Below are 26263 nucleotides of genomic sequence, written 5' to 3'. Positions count from 1 at the left end.
AACAATTTTTAACAAACATATCACAATAATGCAAGATATTAATGATAGGGGAAACTGGGAGGAGGAGGCGAGAAGGTAAATGGGAACTCTGCATTTTCCACTTATTTTTCTGTAAGCCTAAAATTGCTCAAAACTAAAATCTATTTGGGCGCCTGGGTGGCTCAGGTGGTTAAGCGTCTGCCTTTGGCGCAGGTGGTGATCTCAGGGTCCTGGGATTGAGCCCCGCGTCAGGCTCCCTGCTCAGTGGGGAGTCTGCTTCTCCCTCTGCCTCTGCCCACCCTGCTCATGCTTGCTCTTTCTCGCTCTCTCTCTCTCTCAAAATAAATAAATAAAATCTTTAAAAAAACCCTAAAATCTATTAATAAGAAATATATACATTATTAAATATGACATTTAAGAGATAATTCTAGCTACCAAAAGCATATCTTATAGTAAGGTAGGAGAAACACTTCTAATTTTTCTAGTGAGATAAATGTTTGGAGATAAGATTCCCATACGTAACTTTCCAGTCATAAAAATGTATTACTGAAAAAGAAAAAAAAATTGGTTCTTGATAATAGAAAATATTACTTTTCAAATTTTGTATACAAATAGTAGAGAAATACAGTGTTAAGTATGTATATCCTAGTTTTAGGGGTCATGCTTAAGGATTGGTGATGTAATATTTCTCTTTGGAAGTGATGACTTCTATACCTAATACATTTCCAAAAATTTTATCTAAAAATGTCTAATAAAGAAAAGCTTCTTACAAAGGGCAGAAACTGGTTATGAATTTTATTCTCTATCTCAGTTGTCTTTTTGGTGCCTTTGTAGAAAACTCAATTTTCTGTATTTTTAACTATGAATTTCCTCTTACATTGGGGCCTTCAAACCAAAATTCCTTCCTTCCTCCTTCCCTCCCTCCTCCTCTTCTTTCCTTCCTTCCTTTCTTTTTCTTCTTTCTTTCCTTCCTTCCTTCACTTCCTCCCTCCCTTCCTTCCTTCTTTCCTTCTCTCTCTTTCTTTCTTTTTTAAAAAAGTAATTTCTACCCCCAACATGGGGCTCAAACCCATGACCCTGAGAATAAGAGTGGCATGACTGACTAGTCCACTGACTAAACCAGCCAGGCGCCCCAAACCAAAATTCTTCTAGGAAAAAAATCCTTGTTATCAAACAAAATCTTAGAGATTAAATTTGAGCTCCCCCGACTGAAGAACCCTAATGCTTTCAGAGATAAAATTTTAAATGATCCTCTAAAATATAAGGATTTCCCAATTATAAAATCACTTACTATTACCTACCTTTTAGCTTCCACCCCAAAGTCCCTGATGCTAATAAGGCTCAGTAAAATATAATAGCAGTGTTTAAGATGAGGTTAGACTAATACCAGAGTCAATAAAACTTATTATGCAATTTGAGTATAACCATGTGAAAATGTAATTGCATACAATAGAAAAGATTGGAAGTCCTTTCAACAAATTGTAAATACTTTTACTTATGTTCATTGGATGCTTTTTAATGTAAAAATTGTTGGTGTAGAATAAATCTTTTTTACAAGGAAACTTGAGCCCTTCAAGTATCCTGAAAGTCAGCAGAAGAGGGAAGGTAAAGGAGTTAAGAGCAAGAAAGCGACAGGAAGCAGACTGGAATACTTTGGAGGTTTTTTTTTATTCACTTGTTCTTAAACAATCTGTACACTGACCAGCTGGAAATTTATTTGGGAAAGTAAAATTTTTTAAAATGCAGATGCCCCCAGAAGTAATACTGATTATTTGGATTTATAGTGATTTAATTCAATTAGATCGTTTTCTGAGACAATTGATTGGGACTGTCAAAAAAAGCCCTCAGAAAAGTAGGTCTAGAGGACACCGGGGTGAGGCAGCAAACTTGGAAGATAAACAGTGAAAAGTGAAGACAAACTTTGTCTAATCTAATCTTGCATCGGACTTGCTCTGTGCCTAAAAAAGAAAAGAAAATCTCCCTTTTTTCCCCTGTTGGTTGGCTTTAATAGTGTATGTTCTCCTGCTTCCAGGAGCTAAAACTTATGTTTACTCTTTTGGGATTAGTTATACTAGGGATGTAATACATTTCAGGGGACTTGCATGGGAAACTATCCATTACAGAGCCACCTGGGGTAGGATCCAAGTCATACCCACATTAAACCAAATTGTATACTAAGCTAGATGATGTAAGAGTTGAACTTCAATGTGTTTTAATTTTTACATAATTTATAATGCATAACATCAACCAAGTCTTATCCTCAAGTTATTTTATTATGTCCCTAAAATTCAACTATTGGCTTCTAGTTTTATATACAAGTACAAAATGAAAATATTAATGTAAATTGCTTTACATAATAAATGTACTAAAATTTTGTAAGTAAATATTTTTGAAAAAAAAAAAAAAGCCTAATTTAAAGGCACTGAAGGTTATTAACTACCCATGAAAGTATCCCAAGGGTTCAAAATTGAAGTGGACTAGACATGGCAGGAATTTTTTGATGTGCTATACAAAGCAGATGCACAATACTAATTTCATAAATGAATGGTGAAATCATAGCTTAAGTGTCTTTTATTAAACTATAAGGAAGCCATAAGGGAATCATCAGACTAGCGTTTGTGAACCTGTGCATGTGTGCATATTTCATACCAATTATGATCAACTCGGTTGTATAACAAGAAAGTTAATTTTCAATTGACAACTTTTAGGTTTATTTCCCCCTAATCTCCAGTTCTGACACAGGCTTATGGTACACAACAACAACAACAAAATAAATGCTGGGGACTACTATTTTTATATCTGAGAGTATATGTGTGACCTTTTATATTTTTAATGATTCTGGCAAGAAATTAATGTTAGCCAAACTAAATACAATTCTTGATTTTAAAATATAAAACAACTCCTTAAGGACTCTTTTGAAGTGAATAAAAAATATGCCAAAGGGCTACTTTCCTACTGCTGAAAAAATGTCTTGTCCTAATGCCAAAACCAGTTTAAGTGATTTTTTTTTAATTCTGAAGAAAAAAAGAACATAATTAATTTATGATTTGAAACTTCCACAATGGTAAATGTGGCATGTGCACTATGCCTAATGTCTTGAATAAGGAAACCTTCCTACAAGTGTAAAAGCAAAATCCACTTTCTAGATTTTAATAGCAAAAAGAGTTAACTGTTGTTACAGAACACCAGCAATAATATTTGGAGGTTGAAAACATAAACAAAACAAAAAAAGAGAATTCTGAAAGTCTTAATAATTCTTTCTACTTTTCTTTCTAGCTTAAGGAAAGGTTAGATTTTATTTTTAAATTTTTAAAAACAGTGAAGGTTATATTTAAGAACAACCTAATGACTACAGTGCAACTCTGAACAACCATTTGATAGAGTTTTAGTAACACTTTAATAGAATGACGCCTTTCAGAACTCGGAATTACTGTCATTTGGGGATGAAGAAGGAGAACATCCCATTGTCACCATTAGACACCAAATGACATGTAGTGCTTTTGTCATTAGTGTTAGATTTTTATTTTTTTTTAAGATTTTATTCATTTGACAGAGAAGAGACAGCGTGAGAGGGAACACAAGCAGGGGGAGGGGGAGAGGGAAAAGCAGGCCTCCCATGGAGCAGGGAGCCCGATGCGGGGCTCGATCCCAGGACCCTGAGATCATGACCCAAGCCGAAGGCAGTTGCTTACCCAACTGAGCCACCCAGGTGCCCCTAGTGTTAGATATCTGAGCCTTACCTAGATACCTGGATTTAATCCTAACCTAAATGAAAGGGCACAGTAATTAGGTATGCTTATTTCCTAAGTGATTATTCTAGGGGCGCCTGGGTGGTGCAGTCGGTTAAGCACCTGACTCTTGGTTTCCGCTGGGGTCATGATCTCATGATCATGGGATCAAGTCCCGCATCAGCTCTGTGCTCAGCCCGGAGTATGCTTTGGATTCCCTCTCTCTCTCTGCCCCTCCTGTTCATGCTCTCTCCCTCTCTCTGAAATAAATAAATCTTAAAAAAAAAACAAAAAGAAAAAAAAACCAAAAACCCCTCAACTTTCTAAAGTTGCTAGTTTCACTTCTCTTAACCAACAAAATTTATGTTAAAACAAGTTAGAATTAACCTGTATACTAGTAACTAGTATTACCTTGAAGAATATGCTGATATAGGGATATTATGTTAACAGTTTCTAAGGAAACAGCTTTGCACACTTGAGAGTAAAAAATAGTATACATGTTTAACAGGAAAAAAATAAAAATAGGGATTACAAATGTTTATAAATAGAAACTAGCTGAAATAAATACTGCATGTAACTATGAAATGCAGTTTGAGGACACACTATTAAGACTAAAAAACATGAATGCACATGAAACACTCATTATGAGTATTCATAAAATCTAAGGCAATGAAATATGAAAAAATTAAGCTGACTGTGGATCAATTAGTTAGACTGAATTTGATTAAAAAAATATAACAAAAATGACTTACTGAGCCCTTGCTATGTACTTACAAGGGTAAGTCCCTTATAGGAATTATTTCATCTAATCTGGACAACAGATCTATGAAGTAGAGATTTTTCTTATCCTTATTTACATATAAAGAAACTGATCACAAGGTAAAAAAATGGGCATAGTAGGCGTTTGGATTTAAATCTTTCTCATTCCATAACCCATTTGCTTAACTATAAGGCAGTTTTGCATACTAAAAAATATTCTATTTAAACATCTTTTTTTTTTTTTTTCTTTAAGCGAGGGAGAGAGTGAGAGAGGAGGGGCAGAGGGAGAGACAATTTTAAGGAGGCTCCACGCCCAGTGAGGAGCCTGATGCAGGGCCGATCCCACAACCCTGAAAGATCATGACCTGAGCTGAAATCAAGAGTTGGACGCCTAAGGAACTGAGCTACCCAGGCACCTGGTAAAAAATATTCTTAAAAGAAAAAACGGTTTTTACACATATTTGTGGCATTCTTTTCACACACAGATCAATAAGAATTATTAGAAATTAGCCTTCCATCACCTCAAATAACCAAACAAAAATATCCAAGTCTACCAGAATCTATAAATACAGAATTAATAGCATGCTTTACACATCATTTTAAAATTGTGTTCCTCTCAAGTTAGTAGAACCCCTAAATTTTATCACTCTTTTGAAGATGAAGAAATACAGATTAAATGTGCAAAAATTCTGGGGAACCAGCAAGTGTCAATAGAGACTGAGAATCCGGAAGAGGAGAAACAAGGCAGAATGTTAAAATGCTTAAATCAGCATTACTACTGGCTTGAGTAATTCTTCACATATACAGATTTAGCCTGGAACCTAGGTTTGGGGTTCTAGATGATTAGGTCTTGACTAACTTGCCTTGATACACTGCTTCCTTATAAAGGGCTTCAGTACTTGGTTATAAAATGCTCTATTAAGTTTGTTGCCAGCCAGCCTCTCATTCAACATCCATTTCCTTTCTGACTAATACTTCTTATAAGCTGACAGCAGCTTTAAACATCTGGCAAGGAGTCAGTAATACAGGTATCACAGCACAAGGTGTTCTGGAAAATTATTTGCTTTGGTGTAAACATCCTATCTGAAATAGCCTTCAGGTAAGTTGAATTAAGGTTCTTGTATTGCCAGTTTGAGTAGGTGCTGAAGTTTGGAAATACAGAGGATGTTTACATCTCCATACATTGGAAGTTTTAAAAAACTACACTAAAATGAGTATTATAACCTTGTAACTTTTGCTTACTTTCCTAACAAAGAGTTTAGGGAAAAAGTGGACTGGTGGCTTATTCCCATTTTATAACACCTTTTACCATAGTGCCTCCAGAATCACAGATATTGAACTTGACTAACTGTTCTTTTTTTTTTTTTTTTAAAGATTTTATTTATTTATTTGAGAGAGAGAGAATGAGAGATAGAAAGCACGAGAGGGAAGAGGGTCAGAGGGAGAAGCAGACTCCCTGCTGAGCAGGAAGCCCGATGTGGGACTCGATCCCGGGACTCCAGGATCATGACCTGAGCTTAAGGCAGTCGTTTAACCAACTGAGCCACCCAGGCGCCCTTGACTAACTGTTCTTAAGGAAGGTGAAAAGCAGAGAAGCCAAAGTTCTCAGAAAAAAAAAAAATTACTGGGACTCTCTGAGCAGATAAAACTTTCATTTCCATTCAGTGGAAAACTGTGAAAGTTTGCTAAGCAGAATTTTATTAAAATCTGAATTCTATGCACAGTCAGTCTCCCAATGTTCCTATTCCTTTGGTGCTATGATTAGGATCTCTAGGCCACAGTAGCAAGTATATAGAGACAGTGACTAAGACCCTAAGATCCCAGGTTTCTAGAAGCACTGTAAAGGAAACAAAACCACGTTATATATCCCTGGAAGTCCAATCCCTAAGAGATTCCTTATACAATTAATTTAATCTATGATAGGTATATAACACATAGATTTTTAACACTAGGAAGGATCACAGAGACCATATTCTCACCTTCCCTGTTGAAATATGAAAACTGAGTTCTATTAGTTATCATCTGATTTGACCCAACTAATACTGTAATGCATGGTCAAGATAGGATGAAGATTTAAGTCTTGGCTTTTACCAAACTTCTTCACTTAGTATGTAGATTGTAAAATTGTGGGGACAGGGGAAGGGAAGGGGTGGTGGGCTGGCATAAAAGTTACAGCCTAAATATCTGCTTTTGGTATATGCTGATTTTTGCTCTGAGGATTCCATCACAATTCATTTGCAATAGGGTAGCCACATTTTAGCAACTGAAAAGAGCTGTGGAGATAAGGTGTTGGCCCTAGGAGCTTTTATACAATGTTATATGTGATAAGATGGCTCAGAGGGCATAAAGCACCTGACTTTCATAATTTTGGCCATTCATACCAGGTGCTGCACCTCATGGCTGGTTTAACATTGCACAAAAGACACCATTTTGTTGTTGTTTTAAAGAAAGGCAGACTGCTACAATGTAGTGTCTCATTTGTATGTGTCTCAGTCTTGGAAGCTTGACTACCCTATGTTCTCCTACCAATGCTACTTGAGAGCTTGTCTGAAGGTTCTAGCATTGGAGCACAGCTACTCGTATACCCCTGACCAAAGAAGGGTCCTCTTCAACTGAGCATGCACGTGGCTTTGGGAGGGACGCACATGGAGCGGTGCAGGAGGAAGGAGACACCTGCCTAGCCAGTCAGATCAACTGAATCAACGCTAATGATCAATGGGGTGACAGATGTCGCAGTCAGATCACCCTCACGTCCAAAAAGACATTACACAAAAGACATCCTTAATACTTTCATCTCCCCCTCATAATTTATAATAAATAACGAATTCCCATAATTTATCCCATTCACATAACATGTTTGCCCAAGGGTTCATGAAGCAAATCTTAAAATCACAGAAAGTAGTTTATCTACTTAGGATATAAAATCTAAATTTCTGTATTCAATGCATACATATCAACTTTATATGAGCTATTATGCTAGGCACTTTAAGAGATATTTAAAAGTGGGTAAGCCAAAAATGAGACAGTCTTATAGAGATGTGAAGGTTGTGTCCATACCGGGATGCCCAGCTGAGGGGGCGAATATGGACTGAAATGGGGACTTTATAAGCTCATGCTCTGCTTGACAAAGCTTTTGCTCTGGCAGGTAGCTGTCATTAACAAATGGAGCACCTTTTTCTAATTCACATAATAGTGCTGCGTGGGGCTAATGGTGGTTTTGGACACAAACCACCACCAATCTTTTGATAATACAAGTTTGATCACAACATTTTTTATTAACCTTTTCAATGGCTCTCCAATGCTTAAAGGAGAAAAGCAAGTCCAGATGATATTCAAGGTCCTTCGTATTTGTCTTACATACTTTTATTTTATAGAATTATATTTCTAGAAGAAGTCATATTTCAACCTTTAACAAAATCTAGGACACACAATGTTCTTTTATGTATCTCTGCCTTTCTAACAGCCAGGAATGGTCTCTCCCCAGCCCCACTTGACTTAGGGAACTCCTATTCATCCATTAACACTCAGATCAACTACCCCCTCGCTCAAATCCAGTGTGAGTCATACCCTCTTCTTTCTCTCATAGTATTCTGCACATCATTAGATCATGCCACATGAACACATTATATGGAACTTAGTCATTTATATGTTTTCCCTCCAAAACTGTAGGTCTTATTCTAACTACCTGGAAAATAGAGTAACACAAATAAAGAAAAACATAGTTCCTAACTTCAAGTAGCTTATACTTATTTGGGAAGTTTGACAACAGGGTAACTAAAAATAATCACATATAAGATAAGGACACATAAAAATGTAAAGATGTTTCCTATCTGCTGCTTAGTTTGCTAAGTCACTGTCCATAAGAGCAGGCAAACCTTTACTAAAAATTCAGACATGTCAAAGAGAATAATGAAATGCTTTCAAAGACTCCTCAGTTGACTCCAAGGCATGAAGAGATCATAAAAAGTCCTTCAGGAGCAGTTGAAAGATTTGGTTTCTCGTCCTGGGTTTGTCACTTATTTGCTGTGGGACTTCGGAGAAATCCACTCTTCTTGTTTGGCTCTGGTGTGTTCCCATAGCATTAAGATACTCAAATAGATAATGTATACAAAAACACATTTGTAACCAGAAAATGCCACTTTAGGTGAAAGTTAAAACTGACATTTTTTGTTGGGAGACTGACAGATTCAACACATAAATCTGTGACTCAGCCACTCACTGGGATATAATGGGTGCTTTGCTGCACTCTGGGAAGTACAAAACCTGGCTTCCGCTTCAGGGAATCTTCCAGTTTGTCTGGGGAGATGAGGTGGCTGCTCGTATCAAAATAACTACGAGGAAAAAAGGTACGAAGAGCTAAACAAGTAAAACAGAAATCAGTGTAAAAGCGTTCAAAACGAGAAGCCACTTCTGGTGGGGTGGTCATGATGTTTTAATGACAAAGCAGTGATTTCACCAGGCTGTGTAAGAAAAGAGTATTCTGACATTCTGGGATATAGGATTTTAGGGTAAATGCACAAAGAGGAGTAGAGAGATAACAAGGACCTCAACTAAGAACAGCAGACCAGTGGGCTATAACAGTACGTATTCAGAGGGCAGTTTCTGATTAGGCAGGATGAGTATGTTGCAGACAGTGTACAAGAGGTTGCTAAGTACTGTGGCACCCTGCTTCACTTTGGGGACAGGAACAGGGCTGCCAGGGTGCTCCCTAATAATATTAATCAGAGGGCCCAAGACCAGCTAACAGAGGGTCTTTATTATTATCTCAGATGTGTTGTTAGATAGAGTCAATCTATGCCAAATTCAAATACACTGATCTTGATTTTTAGTTTGGGAAAATTTGCCACAAGAGATTTCATGTAGGAAGAGTACAGACATCCGAAATGGTGATTTTTTTTTCCCTGTTTTCATTGTGTTGGAGAAAAGAGAGAGAATGTCAGAAGAAATATTAATCAGTGAGATAGAAAATTTAGTTCTCTCTTTCTAAAACTAATAGTGTAAGCATGGTGACTAGAACCTTCTTGAATTAATGAGGCACACTGGAAGGTAATCTTTTATTTTTTTTTTTTAAAGATTTTATTTATTTGACAGAGAGAGAGCAAGAGAGGGAACACAAGCAGAGAAGTGGGAGAGGGAGAAGCAGGCTTCCTGCTGAGCAGGGAGCCCAACGCAGGGCTCAATCCCAGGACCCTGGGATCATGACCCGAGCCAAAGGCAGACGCTCGCTTAACGATTGAGCCACCCAGGTGCCCCACAATGGAAGGTAATTTTTTAATGTCAAGCTGGCATTAAGACCTTGAGCTATTAGACCCAGAAAGGCAGAAACTACAAAACAAAATCTAGGGTAAGACACATGATTTTAGTAAAACAAAAACAGACTATATTTACATGAAATTAAAGCTTTTTAAAAACTTAGTGTGGAATGTATTTAATAAATTGCTTTAAGAGGACTTTCTAGTACTAGGTTCATTAAATTACTCTAAAAATCACCATTTTTTTTTTTTTAAAGTTGACAGAGAGATAGAGAGCACAAGTAGGTAGAGAGGCAGGCAGAGGGAGAGGGAGAAGCAGGCTCCCTGCTGAGCAAGGGATGTGGGCCTCGATCCCAGGACCCTGAGATCATGACCTGAGCCGAAGGCAGCTGCTTAACCGAATGAGCCACCCAGGCACCCCTAAAAATCACCATATTAAGCAGATGTTATATTCTTTAGAAAAGAACAAGAAGCAATTCATTTATAACTTAGCTTTCAGATACATTATCTGGTTACTGAGGCAATGCAAAACATTGCCACCTTATAGCAACATCATCTAATACTTGAGTGGTAAATATAAATACTGAACAGATAAGAGGAAGAAAGAATAAAGGAACGTAGCATTTATGAAGCACTCTTTATGCGTCAGGCACTGTTTCTTGGTGCTTTTATATTTGTTACCTCCTTTAACCCTCAAAACAATTTCAGTCACTTAGATAATTTAAAAATGAGAAAACTGAGGTCCAAAGAGGTTAAAATAACTTGCCTGAAACCACCCTGAAAGAAAAAGACTACAATTCTTTTAAAAGTCTACTCAAATGAGGGGTGCCTGTGTGGCTCAGTTGTTAAGTGTCTGCCTTCGGCTCAGGTCTTGATCTCAGGGTCCTGGGATCGAGCCCCGCATCGGGCTCCCCACTCAGCGGGAAGCCTGCTTCTCCCTCTCCCCCACCTCTGTTCCCTCTCTCGCTGTGTCTCTCTCTGTCAAATAAATAAATAAAATCTTAAAAAAAAAAGTCTACTCAAATACAACATTAAAATTCTGTTTTGTTTTCCCTTTACTGCCTCTCTTGGAAGTTGAATCCTCAAATCTGGATGTATGAAACAAATGCTATGATTGCCTATATTATTTATAAAATATGCAGCTGATACCTGGCTCTTAGATATATATTATCAATTTCACTTGATGAGATAATCACTAATAGGAGGATAACATCCAAATGCAAGTAAACATTCAACTCCAATTTTACAGATACTAGGTGTGAGCCTGTGTCAGCAAATTCCTATACAGAGAGGAAATTATATATCTTACTCGTCACCTCTGTTCCCAAGCACATGGCATATGGGTAATGGGCGGGGTTATGCCTTTCATGTGCACACATTTGTGACTGTTGATTTCCTGTTGGTGGGTAAGATAAAAGTTTTCCTAAAGTAACCCAGATAATTGGATAAAAGACAAATGAAAAAATGAAATGGAATCTGCTACAAATAACTTAAAAAACAAAAATCAAAGCAAAAGAAAACAATGGGTATAACCAAAAAAGACTTCTTATTTCCTCCTGAACTGAATTCCCATCTGCTTTTAAATGGCAACATGTTTTTCTATTAACTGGGAGCTACAGCCAAGAAGCCACAAAGACAATGAGGTTCTGGCCACCCGGGAGCGGCAGGCGCAGGGATGGCTGAAGGATGCTACTACCTGCTTCAGCCTCTCCGTGGAGGCTGCTCCCTTGTGACCCTATTGCCCTTCCAGCTGGCAACAAACTTCCCCTTGGGACTCGCCTGAGAATTAAAGAAATGCTTCAGTTCTCTGTCTACCCTCTCCAGGGAGGGAAAATGGAGTAACTCAGCAGGGTCTAAGGGGCCATTTGAAACAGGGCCTGTGTAAACTTTTAAGAAACAATGTTGACTGGGCAGAATAAAGCACTAGGTTGAGAGAAAACATTTTTAAAAAGTAACTCCTCCATTTCAGTTATTAAAAGTACCCATATCATCTCCAACCACTCTATAGCTTTTTGTTGTTGTTGTAATTTATTTTTTTAAGTAAACTCTATGCCCAATGTAGGGCTTGAATTCCTGACCCCACGGTCAAGAGTCACATGATCTATCTCTGAGCCAGCCTGGCCCCCCTCTCTATAGCTTTTTAATTAAAAATAAAGATAAAAAAATATTCACTACAGTTAAACATTTTTCTGTTTCTAAAACACAGACACCAGCGTCAGACATTTCCTCATCTCTGGCTCACCTGGCCAAATTCTTGTTCATACAGCTAAGACTGTACAGTTTAAATTAATATATAATATACAATATATTAATTATGTAAAACTGATGATAATACTTTCCTGTGAAGACAATGAATTTATCAGTATTTTCATTTTGTACCAAAAGTGGCCACTGAGACACTCTACATTTGAAAAAGTAGCTATGGCTGTAGCAAGGTGTATTGCTACAAAGTTAGAGGGCTCTCCTTATGATAATGACAAAGGGATGTCTATTCTTCCTAAATACAACTTTAAAAATCTTTTTTCTTTTTCAGTTTGTTAAATGCTTATTTAAGTATGTACTATGTAATAGGTTCTGTGCTGAAGGATCTGGCCTTACACTGAGGACGAAATAAATTAGTTACATCAGTGGTAAAGCACTGGATCTGTAGGAGTCAGGTGACTGAGGGTTCCAGGTTGAATCTGTCTTACTGCTAAAAAAAAAAATAAAACTAATTTTGGCTTTCAACATTGCTGCACCATTTTCATTCTGAAGGAAAGAGGTGGGGGGAAAGATGGGATCTTATATTTTATTTGAAGCTAAATGCTGTCTGTCTTAAATTTCCTATTTATTTAATTTTAAGACTTAAGAAAATCATAGTTCTCTTGAAACAAAAGGGCACCTGTGTGAACTGCCTAAATAATCAGACAAAACAAAAACAAAAACAAAAAACAAAAAACAAAAACCCAAAACAAACAATATGGAACAAATCTGTCTGGCCCAAACTGAAAATTCCAGAACTACTAAGAAATAGCTCTGAATAAAATTTCTATGAAGTTGTAATAAAATATGGATGATACTTAGGATCAGGGTATATTTCCCCCACCAACAATTATGGGACCCACAAATGTAATTCAAGGAGGGACAGAATTTTCTGCTACTTTTCCTTGTGACTATTTTTAGAAGATGTGATATAAAAATTAATTAGAAATGAATGTGCTTATATTACAGATTGAGTAAGACATGTACTCCATAAGAACTGGCGAGCTGCTCCAGTAATTTCTGGCACCAAATGAGTTTTTTCCTTTCAGTCAGACAGAATCTCATTGGCTTTGATTTTTGTTTTGCACTTCTATGTTACTACCTACCATTATTTATTTCAAAGTGAGAAAGGCACATTTCTACCTTGCTAACTGCTCTTCCACTTTACTCAGCTCAAGTGGAAGATTTACAGTTTCTTCTCTTTGCTGTTTCCTGTAAACTGACGTATCATACATACGATGCCTACTCTTGGTCTCATAACCAAAACTGAATTCTAGAAATGCTGGAGCAGTCAGTTAACAGCAACTATATGTTCATTTTAACTTAATGGACTGTCATGTCAAGAAGATGATCATAAGGATTATTTTTTCAGATAGGACTTAAAAACGTATGTACTTCAACTGCTTCTCAAGGTTCTTTCTATATGACTTTTATTCCTCTCTCAGTGAAAATGAAAAACCTACGGGGGAAAATCAAATATACATAGTTCATAGTTGAGACAAAACAATGAGGAGATTTGGGATTTATTTTAGTTGTTAGCTATGACTGAATGATACACTCACTCCAATTCTACATGTAAATTTACCCACAATACTCTTTGAGTACACTAATGTTATGTAGTAATCTCTTTGGTTTTCACAGAGGACAGATTATAAACAATAGCAAGCAGACAGAATGTGAAGTCTGTCTGCTGGATAATTCAGAATAAAAAGAATTTATAATTTCTTATTTAAAAAGATATTAATTTCCCAGTACAAATACCTATTAGTGGTATTCAGAAGATATTTCTGTGTTGAGGACTACAGCCTGTCCTTTATTGAGAAATGCATGTAGAAAAGATGCACGATTATTTTAATTAGAATTTTAGTTTGTAAATAAAAATGGCCTAGGCAAAAAGTTGCCATGGAGAGGAAAAAATGTTTACCTGCCATACTTGAAAACTTTCATTTTTTCACAGAGGTCTTACTGTTCTTATTGAGAGTATACTTTCACAGCTAAGGGTAGATTATAGATTGTCCCCTTTAGAGTTATTATTATTTATTTATTTTTAAATTTTATTTATTTGAGAAAGCAAAAGTGTGCATGTTCGAGAGAGAAAGAGAAAGAGAGCACATGTGTGAGAGCAGACTCCCCACAGAGCAGGGAGCCCGATGTGGGACTCGGTCCCAGAACCCTGGGATCATGACCTAAGCCGAAGGCAGATGCTTAACTGACTGAGCCACCCAGGCACCCTCTTTTACCGTTGTGTTTTTGTTTTTTTTTTTTTTTTTAAAGATTTTATTTATTTATTTGACAGAAAGAGAGACAGTGAGAGAAGGAATACAAGCAGGTGGAATGGGAGAGGGAGAAGCAGACTCCCCGCTGAGCAGGGAGCCCCATGTGGGGCTCGATCTCAGGACCCTGGGATCATGACCTGAGTTGAAGGCAGACACTTAATGACTGAGCCACCCAGGTGCCCCTCTCTTGCCGTTTTTACGAGAGAATTTTTGTTAATACATAAGTAGACTGACATAATTTTCCAAGATGATAAACTATGGTAATAATACAATCTCTCTGCCAATTCTTATACTTCTGAGCACTTGCATGATATACTAATTTCATTTTTATGATTTCTGTAAGAAAACAGTATGTAAAGTTTGTTTCATTTCCATTTGATAGGTCAAGAAATCAAAGTTCAGAGAAGCTGAATGGTTGGAAGCTGATGTATCAAGAAACCCCAAAGAAGAAACTTCTACTTCTAGTCCAGTGTTCTCCCCACTATATCATGTTAATTCTCTGAAGACTACATTTTGAGAAGTAATAGAAGACAGGTAAAAAAAAAAAACTGAGATATAATAGAAGCCAGTAAAATGTAATTTAATTTAGTGATTACCTGTCATATAGTGCATTTCCTGTTTTAAGATTTCTTAACATACAGTTTATTTAAAACAGTTGGTATTAAGCAGTCTTTTTTGCTAATGACCCCAACTCACTGCTTTCTGGCCACCAAGGTATTTTGAGCAGAACTATCTTACCTCTGCTCCTGAATATGTATCTGTTTGGAGGATGAGTTCATCCAGATCCACATCATTACTGATTGGCATAGAGTGAAACTGCAGGTTAAATATTTCCCTTCTTGTTGCTGCATCTGGTAAAGGCACATAGATGATTCTGTCAATTCTTCCAGGCCGCATCAAAGCCTATAAAGAAGATGAGATAATGCAGATTAACCAAGCTCAAGACTGACATTCCACATGAAAGGTACCAAAGAGAGGGGATGTCTAGAATCTCATGAATAACCCACTATTACCCATAATTAGTACATAAAACAAGTACTAGTGATTCTATAATCTATTTCAAAGATTCAAACAAATCAACAATGTTCAGAGTACTTTTGAAAGTAGCAAAGCAATACTTCTGAGAGGCTTTCTGCTTCTCAGCAACTGTCAGGTCAATAAAAGATGGTTATTTTCTCTTAGGGAAATGTGTAATATGACTTGTATTCATTATATCAAAAGACTTTTTTTTGGAACTTCCTGCAATAACTCTTAAAATATGGGTTAAGCTGTTTCAGAGAGCCCTCAAAATAGCACAGCTCTGATAAAAGAATACTTCTAGAGCTGAAAGTAGTCAAATGAACTTCCCTCATATTTTACTGGAGGCTAATGCCTAAATTATCTTAGAGCTAATGAACTCATCTATTCAGGAAACTTTATTGAGCATGCACTATATACCAGACATTGTTCTTGGTACTAGAAAATAGTATGAATAAGATAGATATGTGTAAAAGTGATTGTGGTGATGATTACATATGTCTGTGGATATACTAAAAGCCACTGAATTGTGTATTTTAAATGCGTTAAATTTGTTATGTAAATTCTTTCTCAATAAAGTTATTAAAACAGATATGGGTCTAAAATGTGTGTGTGTATTAAGGGGCTGGGGCAACTTTTAGCTGGGGTGGTGTGAGAAAGTCTCTCTGAGGAGGTAACTTATGCAGATACCCAAAGGAGCCAACTTTAGAAAGATATGGGAGGAGGAGAATTCAAGGTATCATGTACAAAGAGCAAGAATGACTGATATGTTCCAGGGGGAGAAAAAAAAATCTGTGGTAGAGTGAATAAAGGGAAAAGTGGTAGGAAATGAGGTCCTATAGTCATAGGCAGATCATAACACCATAAAAGACATGGTAAAGAGTCTGGACTGTATTCTCCTTGTAAAGAGAAGTCATTAGAAAGTTTTAAGTAGAAGGTGAATTGGTAAGATTTACATTAAAAGATCACTCATGGGATGATATCAAAAGGTCTAATTTGTGTAACTACAGTCCCAGAAGGAAAGGAAAGAGAAGATGGGGCAGAAAAAATACTTGAAGAAGAATGAGCCAAAATTTCTCCAAATTAGTAAACAAACAAATTTACACAATCAAGAAGCTCAGTGAATTCAGAATAAAATAAATATAAAGAAAACCACACCTAGACATGTCATAGCAAACTGCTGGAAACCAAAGACAAAATCTTGAAAGCTGCCAGACTGAATACAGGGAACAATCATTTGAATCACCAAGGACTCTCAATCAAAACAATGAAGGGCAGGGCGCCTGGGTGGCTCAGTCGTTAAGCGTCTGCCTTCGGCTCAGGTCATGATCCCAGGGTTCTGGGATTGAGCCCCGCATCGGGCTCCCTGCTCTGCGGGAGGCCTGCTTCTTCCTCTCCCACTCCCCCTGCTTGTGTTCCCTCTCTCGCTGTGTCTCTCTCTGTCAAATAAATAAATAAAATCTTAAAAAAAAAAAAAAAAGAATCTTTAAAAAAAAAAAAAAACAATGAAGGGCAGAAACCAGCAGAACAACATCTTTAAAGTGCTGAAAGAATAAAAATGTCATTCTAGAATTCTAGTACCAGGTGAAAATATTCTTTAATAATGAAGGAAAGGGGCACCTGAGTGGCTCAGTCGGTTAAGCACCTGCCTTCGGCTTGGGTCATGATCCTGGAGTCCCCAGATCGAGCCCCACATCAGGCTCCCTGCTCAGCAGGGATTCTGCTTCTCCCTCTACCCCTCATCCTCTCACCCTGCTCTCTTGTGCTCTCTCTCCCAAATAAATAAATAAAATCTTAAAAAAAATAATGAAGGAAAAATTAAGTCATTTTCAGATAAAAGAAACCAAGAAAACTTGTTTCTAGCAGAACGGCATTACAGAAAATGCTAAATGATGTTCTTCAGATTAAAGGGAAATGACATAAGATGGAAAATTGAATCTTCAGGAAGAAATGAAGAGCACTGGGAATGAAACACTACAAAACTGTACATGCCTTCCACTTCCAAAAAATTATTCTTGTTGCTGACATAATAAAAAAAAATGGCATTTCTTGAAGATTTAAGAGACACTTATAAATAGTGAAACACAGCACATTTCTATATGTGCACTTTTGAATAAAATACCCAGAAAAAAGGTTTGATAGAAGTAAATACAGAAAATAAGAAGAGAGGGACTCTAACATGAACATCTTCTAATTAAAGAAACAAAAAACAAAACCCCTGAAAATGTAGCTGATACCACACATAAAACATTATAGAAAATACAAACATCAAAACCTCATATGGTTGCATGGTAGAATTTAAGTCTTAGAGAATCAGCACACGCATGCGTGCATGCACACACACAAACACACAAACACAAATCATGATATTCTGTAAGTAATAAACTGTGAGTAATAAGTTGTCCTCTGTCTCTGACCCAAGAATCTCATGTCTTTAGCCAAGTCCCCATGAAATTGTGGCAGGCTAACTTGTTAGCTTTCAAATAGGGTAAAGTCTCAGAACCTTTATAGTTCTTGACATGTATGTTCCTAATAATGGAGCCTCAAAATAATATAAAGCAAAAATTGACAGGATTAAAGAGATAAAAAGATAATTCCACAATCACAGTATGAGATTTTAACTCTTCTCTTAGCAATTACAGAACAACTAGAAAACAAATCAGTAAAGATAGGAAGGACTGAGGATCTGAACAAGACTATCAATCACTGTGACCTAACTGATATTTATTTATGGACCATTATACCCAACAACTGCAGAACACATATTTTTTTCAAGTTTACATGGTATAATCAGCTCATATGATAAGCCATTAAACAAAACCCAACAAATTCAAAAGGACTGAAATCATACAAAGTAGTGCTCTGACTACAAGAGGGTAAATTAGAATAAATAACAGTCAGGCATAGAGGAAAACCTCAAGCACATGAAAATTAAACAACACCCTTCTAAATAAACCACAGGTCAAAGAAGAAATCATGAGGAAATTAGAAAGTGTTTCAAGTTGAATGATAATGCAAATCTAACATAACAAGATTTGTGGAATAAAGTTAAAAGCAGTGTTAGAGACAAATTTATAACTTCAAATGTTTATGGTAGGAATGAATTCCAAAATTAATGACCTAAGGTTCAAGAGTTAAGTACAAGGAAGGAAATAATAAAGATGAGAGCAGAAATCAATTAAATAGGAAACAACAGAGAAAATTGAAAGTCAAGGGTAGTTCTCTGGAAAGATTTTTTTTTTAAGATTTATTGATTTATTTGAGAGAAAGAGAGAGAGAGAGAGAGAGAGAGAGAGAGAGAGCACATGAATGTGGGGAGGGGCAGAGGGAGAGAATCTCCAAGCAGACTTCATGCTCAGTGCAGAGCCCAATGTCGGGCTTAATCTCACAACCCATGAGATCATGACCTGAGCCGAAATCTGGAAAGATTTTAAAAAACTGATTAAATTCTAATTAGATTGAACAAGGATAAAAAGAGAACAAATCACCAACATCAGAAATGGAAGAGAAGTTATCACTCAGATCCTACAGATAACAAAAAGAATAATAAGAGAACACTATGAACAACTTTATAACAATAAATTCAACAACTTTGATAAAAAAATAAGTTTCTTAAAAAATCCAGTTGTCAAAATGGACACAAAATGAAATTAAAAAAATCAGAATGACCTTATATTTATTTTTTAAATGGAACTGAATTAAAAATTTAATTTATTATGACTTTTACACCTAGGCCTAGATGGTTTCACTTCTGAATTCTATTAGAGAAGAAATAACACCAAGATTGTACAACCATTTCAGAATAAAGAGAAGAGAACACTTCCCAAGTTGTTTTAGAAGACCAACATAATACTAACTCCAAAACCTAACAAAGATATCACAAAAAATGAAAATTACAGATTAATGACCCTCATGGACACAGACCCAAAAATACTTTAAAAATATTAGCAAATAGAATCTCACAATGTATAAAATGAATAAATCATCTTAACCAAATCCAATTGGTATAATTCACCATATTAACAGAATAAAGGAGGAAATTCACATGATCTTTTTAGTATGCACAAAAAAGCTTTATGACAAAATGCAAGACCCACTCATGTTAAGAAATCTTCAGCAAATTAGTAATAGAAGAGAACTTCAATATGAGAGGTGGTATCTAGAAAAACCAACAGCTAATATCATAATTAATGTTGAAATATTGAATGCTTTCTATCAAGAACAAGGTAAAAACTCACCACTTCTACTGAAAAATATAATAGAGGTACTAGTCTTTATGAAAAGACAAAAACTGGGGGGTGGGGGGAAGACATATAGAACTTGGAAGAAGAAAAGGTAAAACTATCCTCATTTGAAGACGACATGATTTTTTATGTAGAAATACTAAGGAATCTACAAAACTACTAGCAAGATTACAGAATACAAGTTTATTATAAAAAATTGTATTTTATATATTAAGCAGTAAACTAATAGAAAATGAAGTTTTACAAATCCACTTTATGAGAATACATGAAAAGCATAAAACATAAAAGACAGGAATAAAATTAATGAACACTTCACTGGAAACTAGAACACTACTGAGAAAAATTAGAGACCTACATAAAGAGAGATACAACATGTTTGTGAATTAGAAGACTCAATATTAAGATATTCGTTCTTTTCAAATTTATCTATAGACTCAATGTAATTCCAATAAAAATTTCACAAGAGCTTTTTTAAAAAAACTGACAAACATTATAAAATTTATATGGAAATGCAAATGAGAATAGTGAAAGCATGTCAAAAAAGAAAAAAGTTGAAGGGCTTACACTACCTGATTTCAAAACTTACAATGCTAAAAAAAACCAAGACAGTGTGAAAAGGTCCAGCGGAGATAAATATAGATCAACAGAACAGATAAGAGAGTCCATAATGGTTTTTATTCTTAAGGCATTCAACTAGGAAAGGAAAGCATTAAGAAAATAATGCTGTAACAATTAGACACTCATATATTTATTTATAAAAAAGATTTATTTTATTTATTTTTAAAAAAGATTTTATTTATTTATTTGTCAGAGAGAAAGAATGTACAAGCAGGGGGAGCAGCAGACAGAGGGAGAAGCAGGCTCCCTGCTGAGCAAGGAGCCTCTTGCGGGACTTGATCCCAGGACCCTGGGATCATGACCTGAGCCGAAGGCGGACACTTAACCGACTGAATCACCCAGGTGTCCCTTATTATTTTATTTTAGAGAGAGAGAGAGAGAGCTGGATGCTTAGCCAACTATGCCACCCAAGTGCCCCTAGATACTCATATTTTAAAAATGAGCACTGATCCTTATTTGACATTTCAAAAATTAACCTGACATGGATCATAAACCTCAATGTATGAGCTAAAACTACAAACTTCTAGAAGCAGAAAAAATTAACAAACTGGTCTTTAAAAAATTAAATTTTTTTCTCTTCAAAAGATACCTTTAAGAAAATAAAAATGCAAGCTACAGACTGGGATAAAATGTCAATAGGCATATCCGACAAAAAAATTTTGGATCGAAAATATATAAAGAACCCTTAAGAATAAATAAGAACACAACCAACAGAAAATGGGGAAAAATCTGAACAGAATTTCATAAAGGAAACGATATGGTTGGGAAGTAAGTAAATGAAAAGATGTTCAACATCAGTAGTTATCAGATCAAAGCAAATTTAAACCACAATGTGATGACATCATTACATACTTATAAAAATGACTAAAGTTAAAGACACTGACAATACCAAAGATTGAAAAAGGATACAGAAGCAACAAGAACTTATACACTGTTAATGGGAATATAAAATACAACAACCACTTTGGAAAACTGTCAGTTTCTATAAAAGTTAAACATTTCCCACCATAACAACCTAGCTACTCTACTCTTAGGCATTTACCCAAGAGGAACAAAAACACATCCAGACTTGCACATGGATGTTCATAGCAGTTTTATTCACAACAGCCTCGAACTGTAAACAACCCAAATGTCCACCAATTCATGCATGGATAAACAAAGTATGTATACACCTATAAGCGAACACTAATTGGCAATAAAAATGAACAAACTACCAATACACTTAACAACATGCATGAGGCCTCAAATCATTTTGTTGAGTTAAAGAAATCAGATATGAAAGAATATATATAATTCTATTTATCTAAAATATTAGAAAAAGCCAATCTAATCTATAATTACAAAAAGCAGACCAGTGGTAGTTTGAAACCTGGGACAGAAGAAAAGATGGATTATCAAGTGGGCAAAAGTAATCTTTTGAGGTTGATTGAAATATTCTATACCTTGATTGCAAATGTGGTATCACAGGTTTATATATATGTTTACATTAATTGTACACTTTAAGTTGATGCAGTTTATTGAGGGATAAATAAAGCTGATTAAAAAAAGTAGTAACCTGTATTTGTTAGATTCTCAGTATTTATCAAACAATCAGTAAATTCAAGGGCAATGGAGATGTTCTCAGATTGTCTCTATCTGGAAAGATTATCTCCTTCAACTAAGCAGTTTGAAAAAAGTCATGCACAAGTGGTCAATAAAACAAAAATAAAAGAAGAAGTGGTCAATAAGAGAAGAAATACTTATTTAATAACATCAGTTTTTATGATTTGGCCATGATGATAGATTGGCAGGTATCACAACCATTTAAATCCTATAGTCAACTCTTTCTCTCTCTTTTTAAAAATTTGCTTTATCATGTTTCTGTTTAGAGTTCTAAATCGATTGTTAAAACTCATGGGATCAATTCCATTATATCTCATACCAGTGCTTCATAAAATACTCCAGTAAATGTTAACAGGTGTAATACAGAAACAGATTTTCTTATTAAATAATTTTTTGGGAAACAATGGGTAGAAGCAAAATTAAACAGGTTTCCTTCCATATGCAAAAATTTTTGGAACCCATACTAATAGATATTACAAATTTCCAAGAGAAGACTACAGTAGTATATGCAAATTTTATCCAAAATTCTAATCGTAAAACATCTCAAAAGTTAATATTCCATTTTCACTTTGGAGAATGCTGGTGTGTACTTTCTGCATATGTCTCAATATCTACAATATGGTGAATGTCTACCAGATAACTATTAATTCTTAAATTATATATAAATTGGCAAGCAAAAAGTCAATTAACAAATACACAGTAAAGATAACTTGCTTTGCTTAAAAATGACTGTTTTAATTATTTGTAGACTATTCTCCACACCCAACAATAGAACATTAGGTAAAAATGATGCATGATCAGCTTCCTTGAAATGTACTTTATAATTAAGTACTCAAACTGCATGTCAATTATGGGGAGTCACTTCTCCCCTACCTAAAACAAACACAGGATTCAGTAAATTAGAATGATTCTGGTAAATATATGTTTTAAAATTATTAAAAATGTTAGTTAAGGCAAATAACATTAATGTTTATATGGCCCTTAAGAATCTATAAAGCACTTTTCACATACTGTATTTTACTTACTATTTCTCCAAATCCTGTGTGAAGTAGTTATTGTCATACCCTCATTAAGAAAAAGGAAATGAAGCCCAAGAACACACAACAAATGGCACAAAGTAGGCTGGATGTTGAATCACTCCTCTTTTTACTTTATTATCCTACCAGGACAATGATACACAGTATAGATGGACAAATGAAAAAAACTCTTGTTCTGAAATACGATATAGGTAACAAAAGAAATTTAAATAATTCTTGCATCAAAAAGTTATCCTTTTTACCCTTAGGGAAAACTCATATTCTAGGCTATTTTAAAATTTCCTTTCTAATAGTTGAAAGAACAACACAGCAAAGGATATAAAGCACACATGTCATCTAAGTCACTCGAACAACATTCAACATGCATCTGTGCCCCCCCCCCCCGCCACCGCCAAGTTGTAACTGTCCCTGGGCAGTGCAGGTTGAGTACACTTCAATGATTATAACATTGTCTGGGCCAACAGCCAGAGCTGGTCTTTTTCTGGTCTGATCTTGTCAGTGAAAGTTAGCTTAAAAAATAGTAGGAAAGAGCTTTCCTTCCTGTAGAACCCTGAATGAGTTAACACCCTTCCTAGAATTTCTTTAAAAATACTCTTCTGGGATATTAGGGTGGAAGAATGTATTCTGAATGATGGCATGTTCTGTTATTTTAAAATCAACACATGACAACTCTCAATGAAAAAATAAGCCAAGTCTTCCTAATACTACTCTGAGCCCTTCTAGCCCCAAGGTCATAGATACTGTGGCTACTACCTTAAAACTCTATTTAAAAATATTATAGGGCAAACTGCCTTTTCAAGAGAACTTACTCAAGACCTTGGCAAGTCCCTACATCTCAGCCCTAGTCTCTTCATGTGTGAGAAGGCGGTTCTTTACTCAGAGATGGCTGTGTATATCTGACAAGAATTCTCCTCAAAATATACAGATGAAGAAACATCCCCGCACAATTTTGTTAAATAATTCCAGAAAGTTTTCACCTGAAATGTGCTTGTGCACCCAAGACTATGAATTATTAGATAAACTTTTATATAAGGTTCCAACCCTGATTCTAGGACTCCATTTAGTATCTTTCCCAAGGAAACGCCCACAGCTTATGTTACATGGTCATTACTGAAAATGTGTTATTATTATTTTAGTGATTACACCAATTAATTAAACTAATACCATTATCTTTTCTTCTTCTGACCTTTACAAAAAGGACTTAAAAGCATTTCTGGTATTGCATATTAAGGATTCTTAATGATCCAACTCTATTACCACAGTTACAGGGCTACCTTTTCCTTTTTATAAATTCTGAAATTTGACACTTATAATTTCATATTCTATTAAATGCTCAAATCTAATTCAGTTAGCATAGAAATACTTGTTCACACCAAGGCATTAAAATAGACCCTTTGAAAAAATCAGGTCCCATGACTCCCATTCATTTCAAATGATCAACAGGGTGTGTATGTGACTGTAGGGAGTGCCTTCCTCTAAGGAAAGAAAAGCAGCACTGAGTCTTCACATTTTACTCTAATAAAAACATATCAATGTATCATGATTCATGGAGAAAATAGTTCCAGAAACTGGGAAGAGGTGGATCCTTGGTAACAGCTCTAATTTATTTAAAAGAAACCCTGAACTTATTCTAGGCATCTCCCTCTCCTTCTAAATTTGACAGATAGGCAATAGGCATGGTTAATGCTATTTCTTAATTCTCTCTTAAAATGGTCATTTCTCCTCCATCTTCTTTACTACATATTTATGTGTTTGTTTACTGCTGTCTTCCCAACAGACTGTAGGCTGTATATAATGGCAGGTATCACACTCTTTTATTCAACACTGTAAACTCGGCAACAGCACATACAAGGCACTCAATATAGTCAAGACAACACATTCTCTTGTCTAGAATATCTTAAGTGCCTTGCTAGTTGTTTTTCTGCATGTAGTCTTATTCTTTCCTTCTCCCTCTCCTGACCTACATCAGTGCTAAAGTGATCATTCTTTTTTTTTTTAAGATTTATTTATTTTTTTCTTTGACAGTGAGAAAGAGAGAGGCAGGCAGAGGGAGAGGGAGAAGCAGGCTCCCCGCTGAGCAGAGAGCCCAATTGGGGGTCGATTCCAGAACCCCGGGATCATGACCTGAACCGAAGGCAGACACTTAATGGACTGAGCCACCCAGGCGCCCCCAAAGTGATCATTCTTATACTGCAAATACTGTAACCTATCTTATAACCATTTAATGGCACTTTAAGGGAAAGAGTCAAGTTCACAGGCTTTCAGGTCTCTATAATTTTGCTGTAACTCTCCTACCTTACCTGCAGCTATCTAAGTGCACCTAAGCACTCACAGTTAGCCAAAATCACCATGCTGCTCTCCGCGTCCTCGTCCTCACACATATTTCTCTCTCTGCTCAGACTATTTTCTCTTCTGGTCTATCTGACAAATTCTACTTCTTGTTCAAGTCTCAGCTTAAAAGTCTTCTCTTTATAACCTTCTATGACTCTACCAGGTACATATAACTTGTAATTTGGCATACATGTTAAAAGTGAGGATAAAAAAAACTCACCCTAACTGGGTTAAAATTCTAACTCCCCCATTTATTAGCTGTGTGTGTGGACAGATCATTTAAACCTGTTGGTACCTTAAAATCCTTAACAGTCCTCGTCTCTACTCAGAAGATGGCTCTATGAATTGAATAATATAATGTATATAAAGTGCTCAGCACAGTGCTTGGCACATGGCATGGGTGCTTCAATTAAGATGCTATTATCATCATTACTGTTCCTGTATAATTATCCCTAGGACTTGACCGAGCTCCTTAAACATAGGAAATGCTTGTTATCTTTCGATACCAGCACATGGTAGACATTAATGTTCTTTGAATGAATGAAAGAATAAATGTTCCAAAACTATGAGATTAGAATGTTAGAAAGGTAGGCTTAATTAAAACACAGATTTTTGTTTAAGATTTATTTATTTATTTGGGGGGGAGGGGCAGAGAGAATCTTAAGCAGACTCCCTGCAGAGCACAGAGCCTAATATGGGGCTCGATCTCATGACCCTGAGATCACGACCTGAGCCAAAACCAGAGTCCAACACTTAACTGACTATGCCACCCAGGCGTCCAAAGCACAGATTCTTGATGTCTATTTCTAAATCTCAATGTTAAAAAGGGTTGCTATTTAACAACCCTACTTGCTTTTTCCTCTCCCTGCTTTTTATCATAGCCCCTGAAATGCTCAATTCACAGCCCTTTCGTAATAGAGAAAGGAGAACTTATAGCAACATGCTTGCTCTCTTCAATAGAAATCTGATAAAGGGTGGGCGCCTGGGTGGCTCAGTCGTTAGGCGTCTGCCTTCAGCTCAGGTTATGATCCCAGGGTCCTGGAATCAAGCCCTGCATCGGGCTCCCTGCTCGGCGGGAGGTCTCCTTTTCCTTCTCCCACTCCCCCTGCTTGTGTTCCCTCTCTCGCTGTGCCTCTCTCTGAAGAAAGAAAAGAAAGAAAAGAAAAAGAAGAAAGAAAG

The 26263-nt window shown here is 36.1% G+C and overlaps 1 protein-coding gene across 4 annotated transcripts in view; it reads right to left on the bottom strand.

Moving 5' to 3' along the window:
* AFG2A (AFG2 AAA ATPase homolog A) overlaps positions 1 to 26263 on the bottom strand; it is a 343140-nt gene that overhangs the window by 60706 nt on the left and 256171 nt on the right. For 2 of the 4 annotated variants that reach the window (XM_025874137.2, XM_073892232.1), the window contains one exon: positions 14974 to 15138. In XM_025874137.2, the coding sequence (XP_025729922.1) occupies positions 14974 to 15138 (165 nt within the window). Of the gene's footprint in view, positions 1 to 14973; positions 15139 to 26263 lie in introns of those variants that run through there. The other 2 variants (XM_025874143.2, XM_025874141.2) reach the window with 2 other exon arrangements.

The sequence above is a fragment of the Callorhinus ursinus genome, unplaced genomic scaffold (assembly GCF_003265705.2).
Source record: "Callorhinus ursinus isolate GAN/ISIS: 27379988/994484 unplaced genomic scaffold, GSC_fseal_2.0 scaffold4, whole genome shotgun sequence".
Lineage (NCBI taxonomy): Eukaryota > Metazoa > Chordata > Mammalia > Carnivora > Otariidae > Callorhinus > Callorhinus ursinus.
Note: the sequence above shows the minus strand (reverse complement) of the source record. Positions and strands in the feature narration are given on the sequence as shown.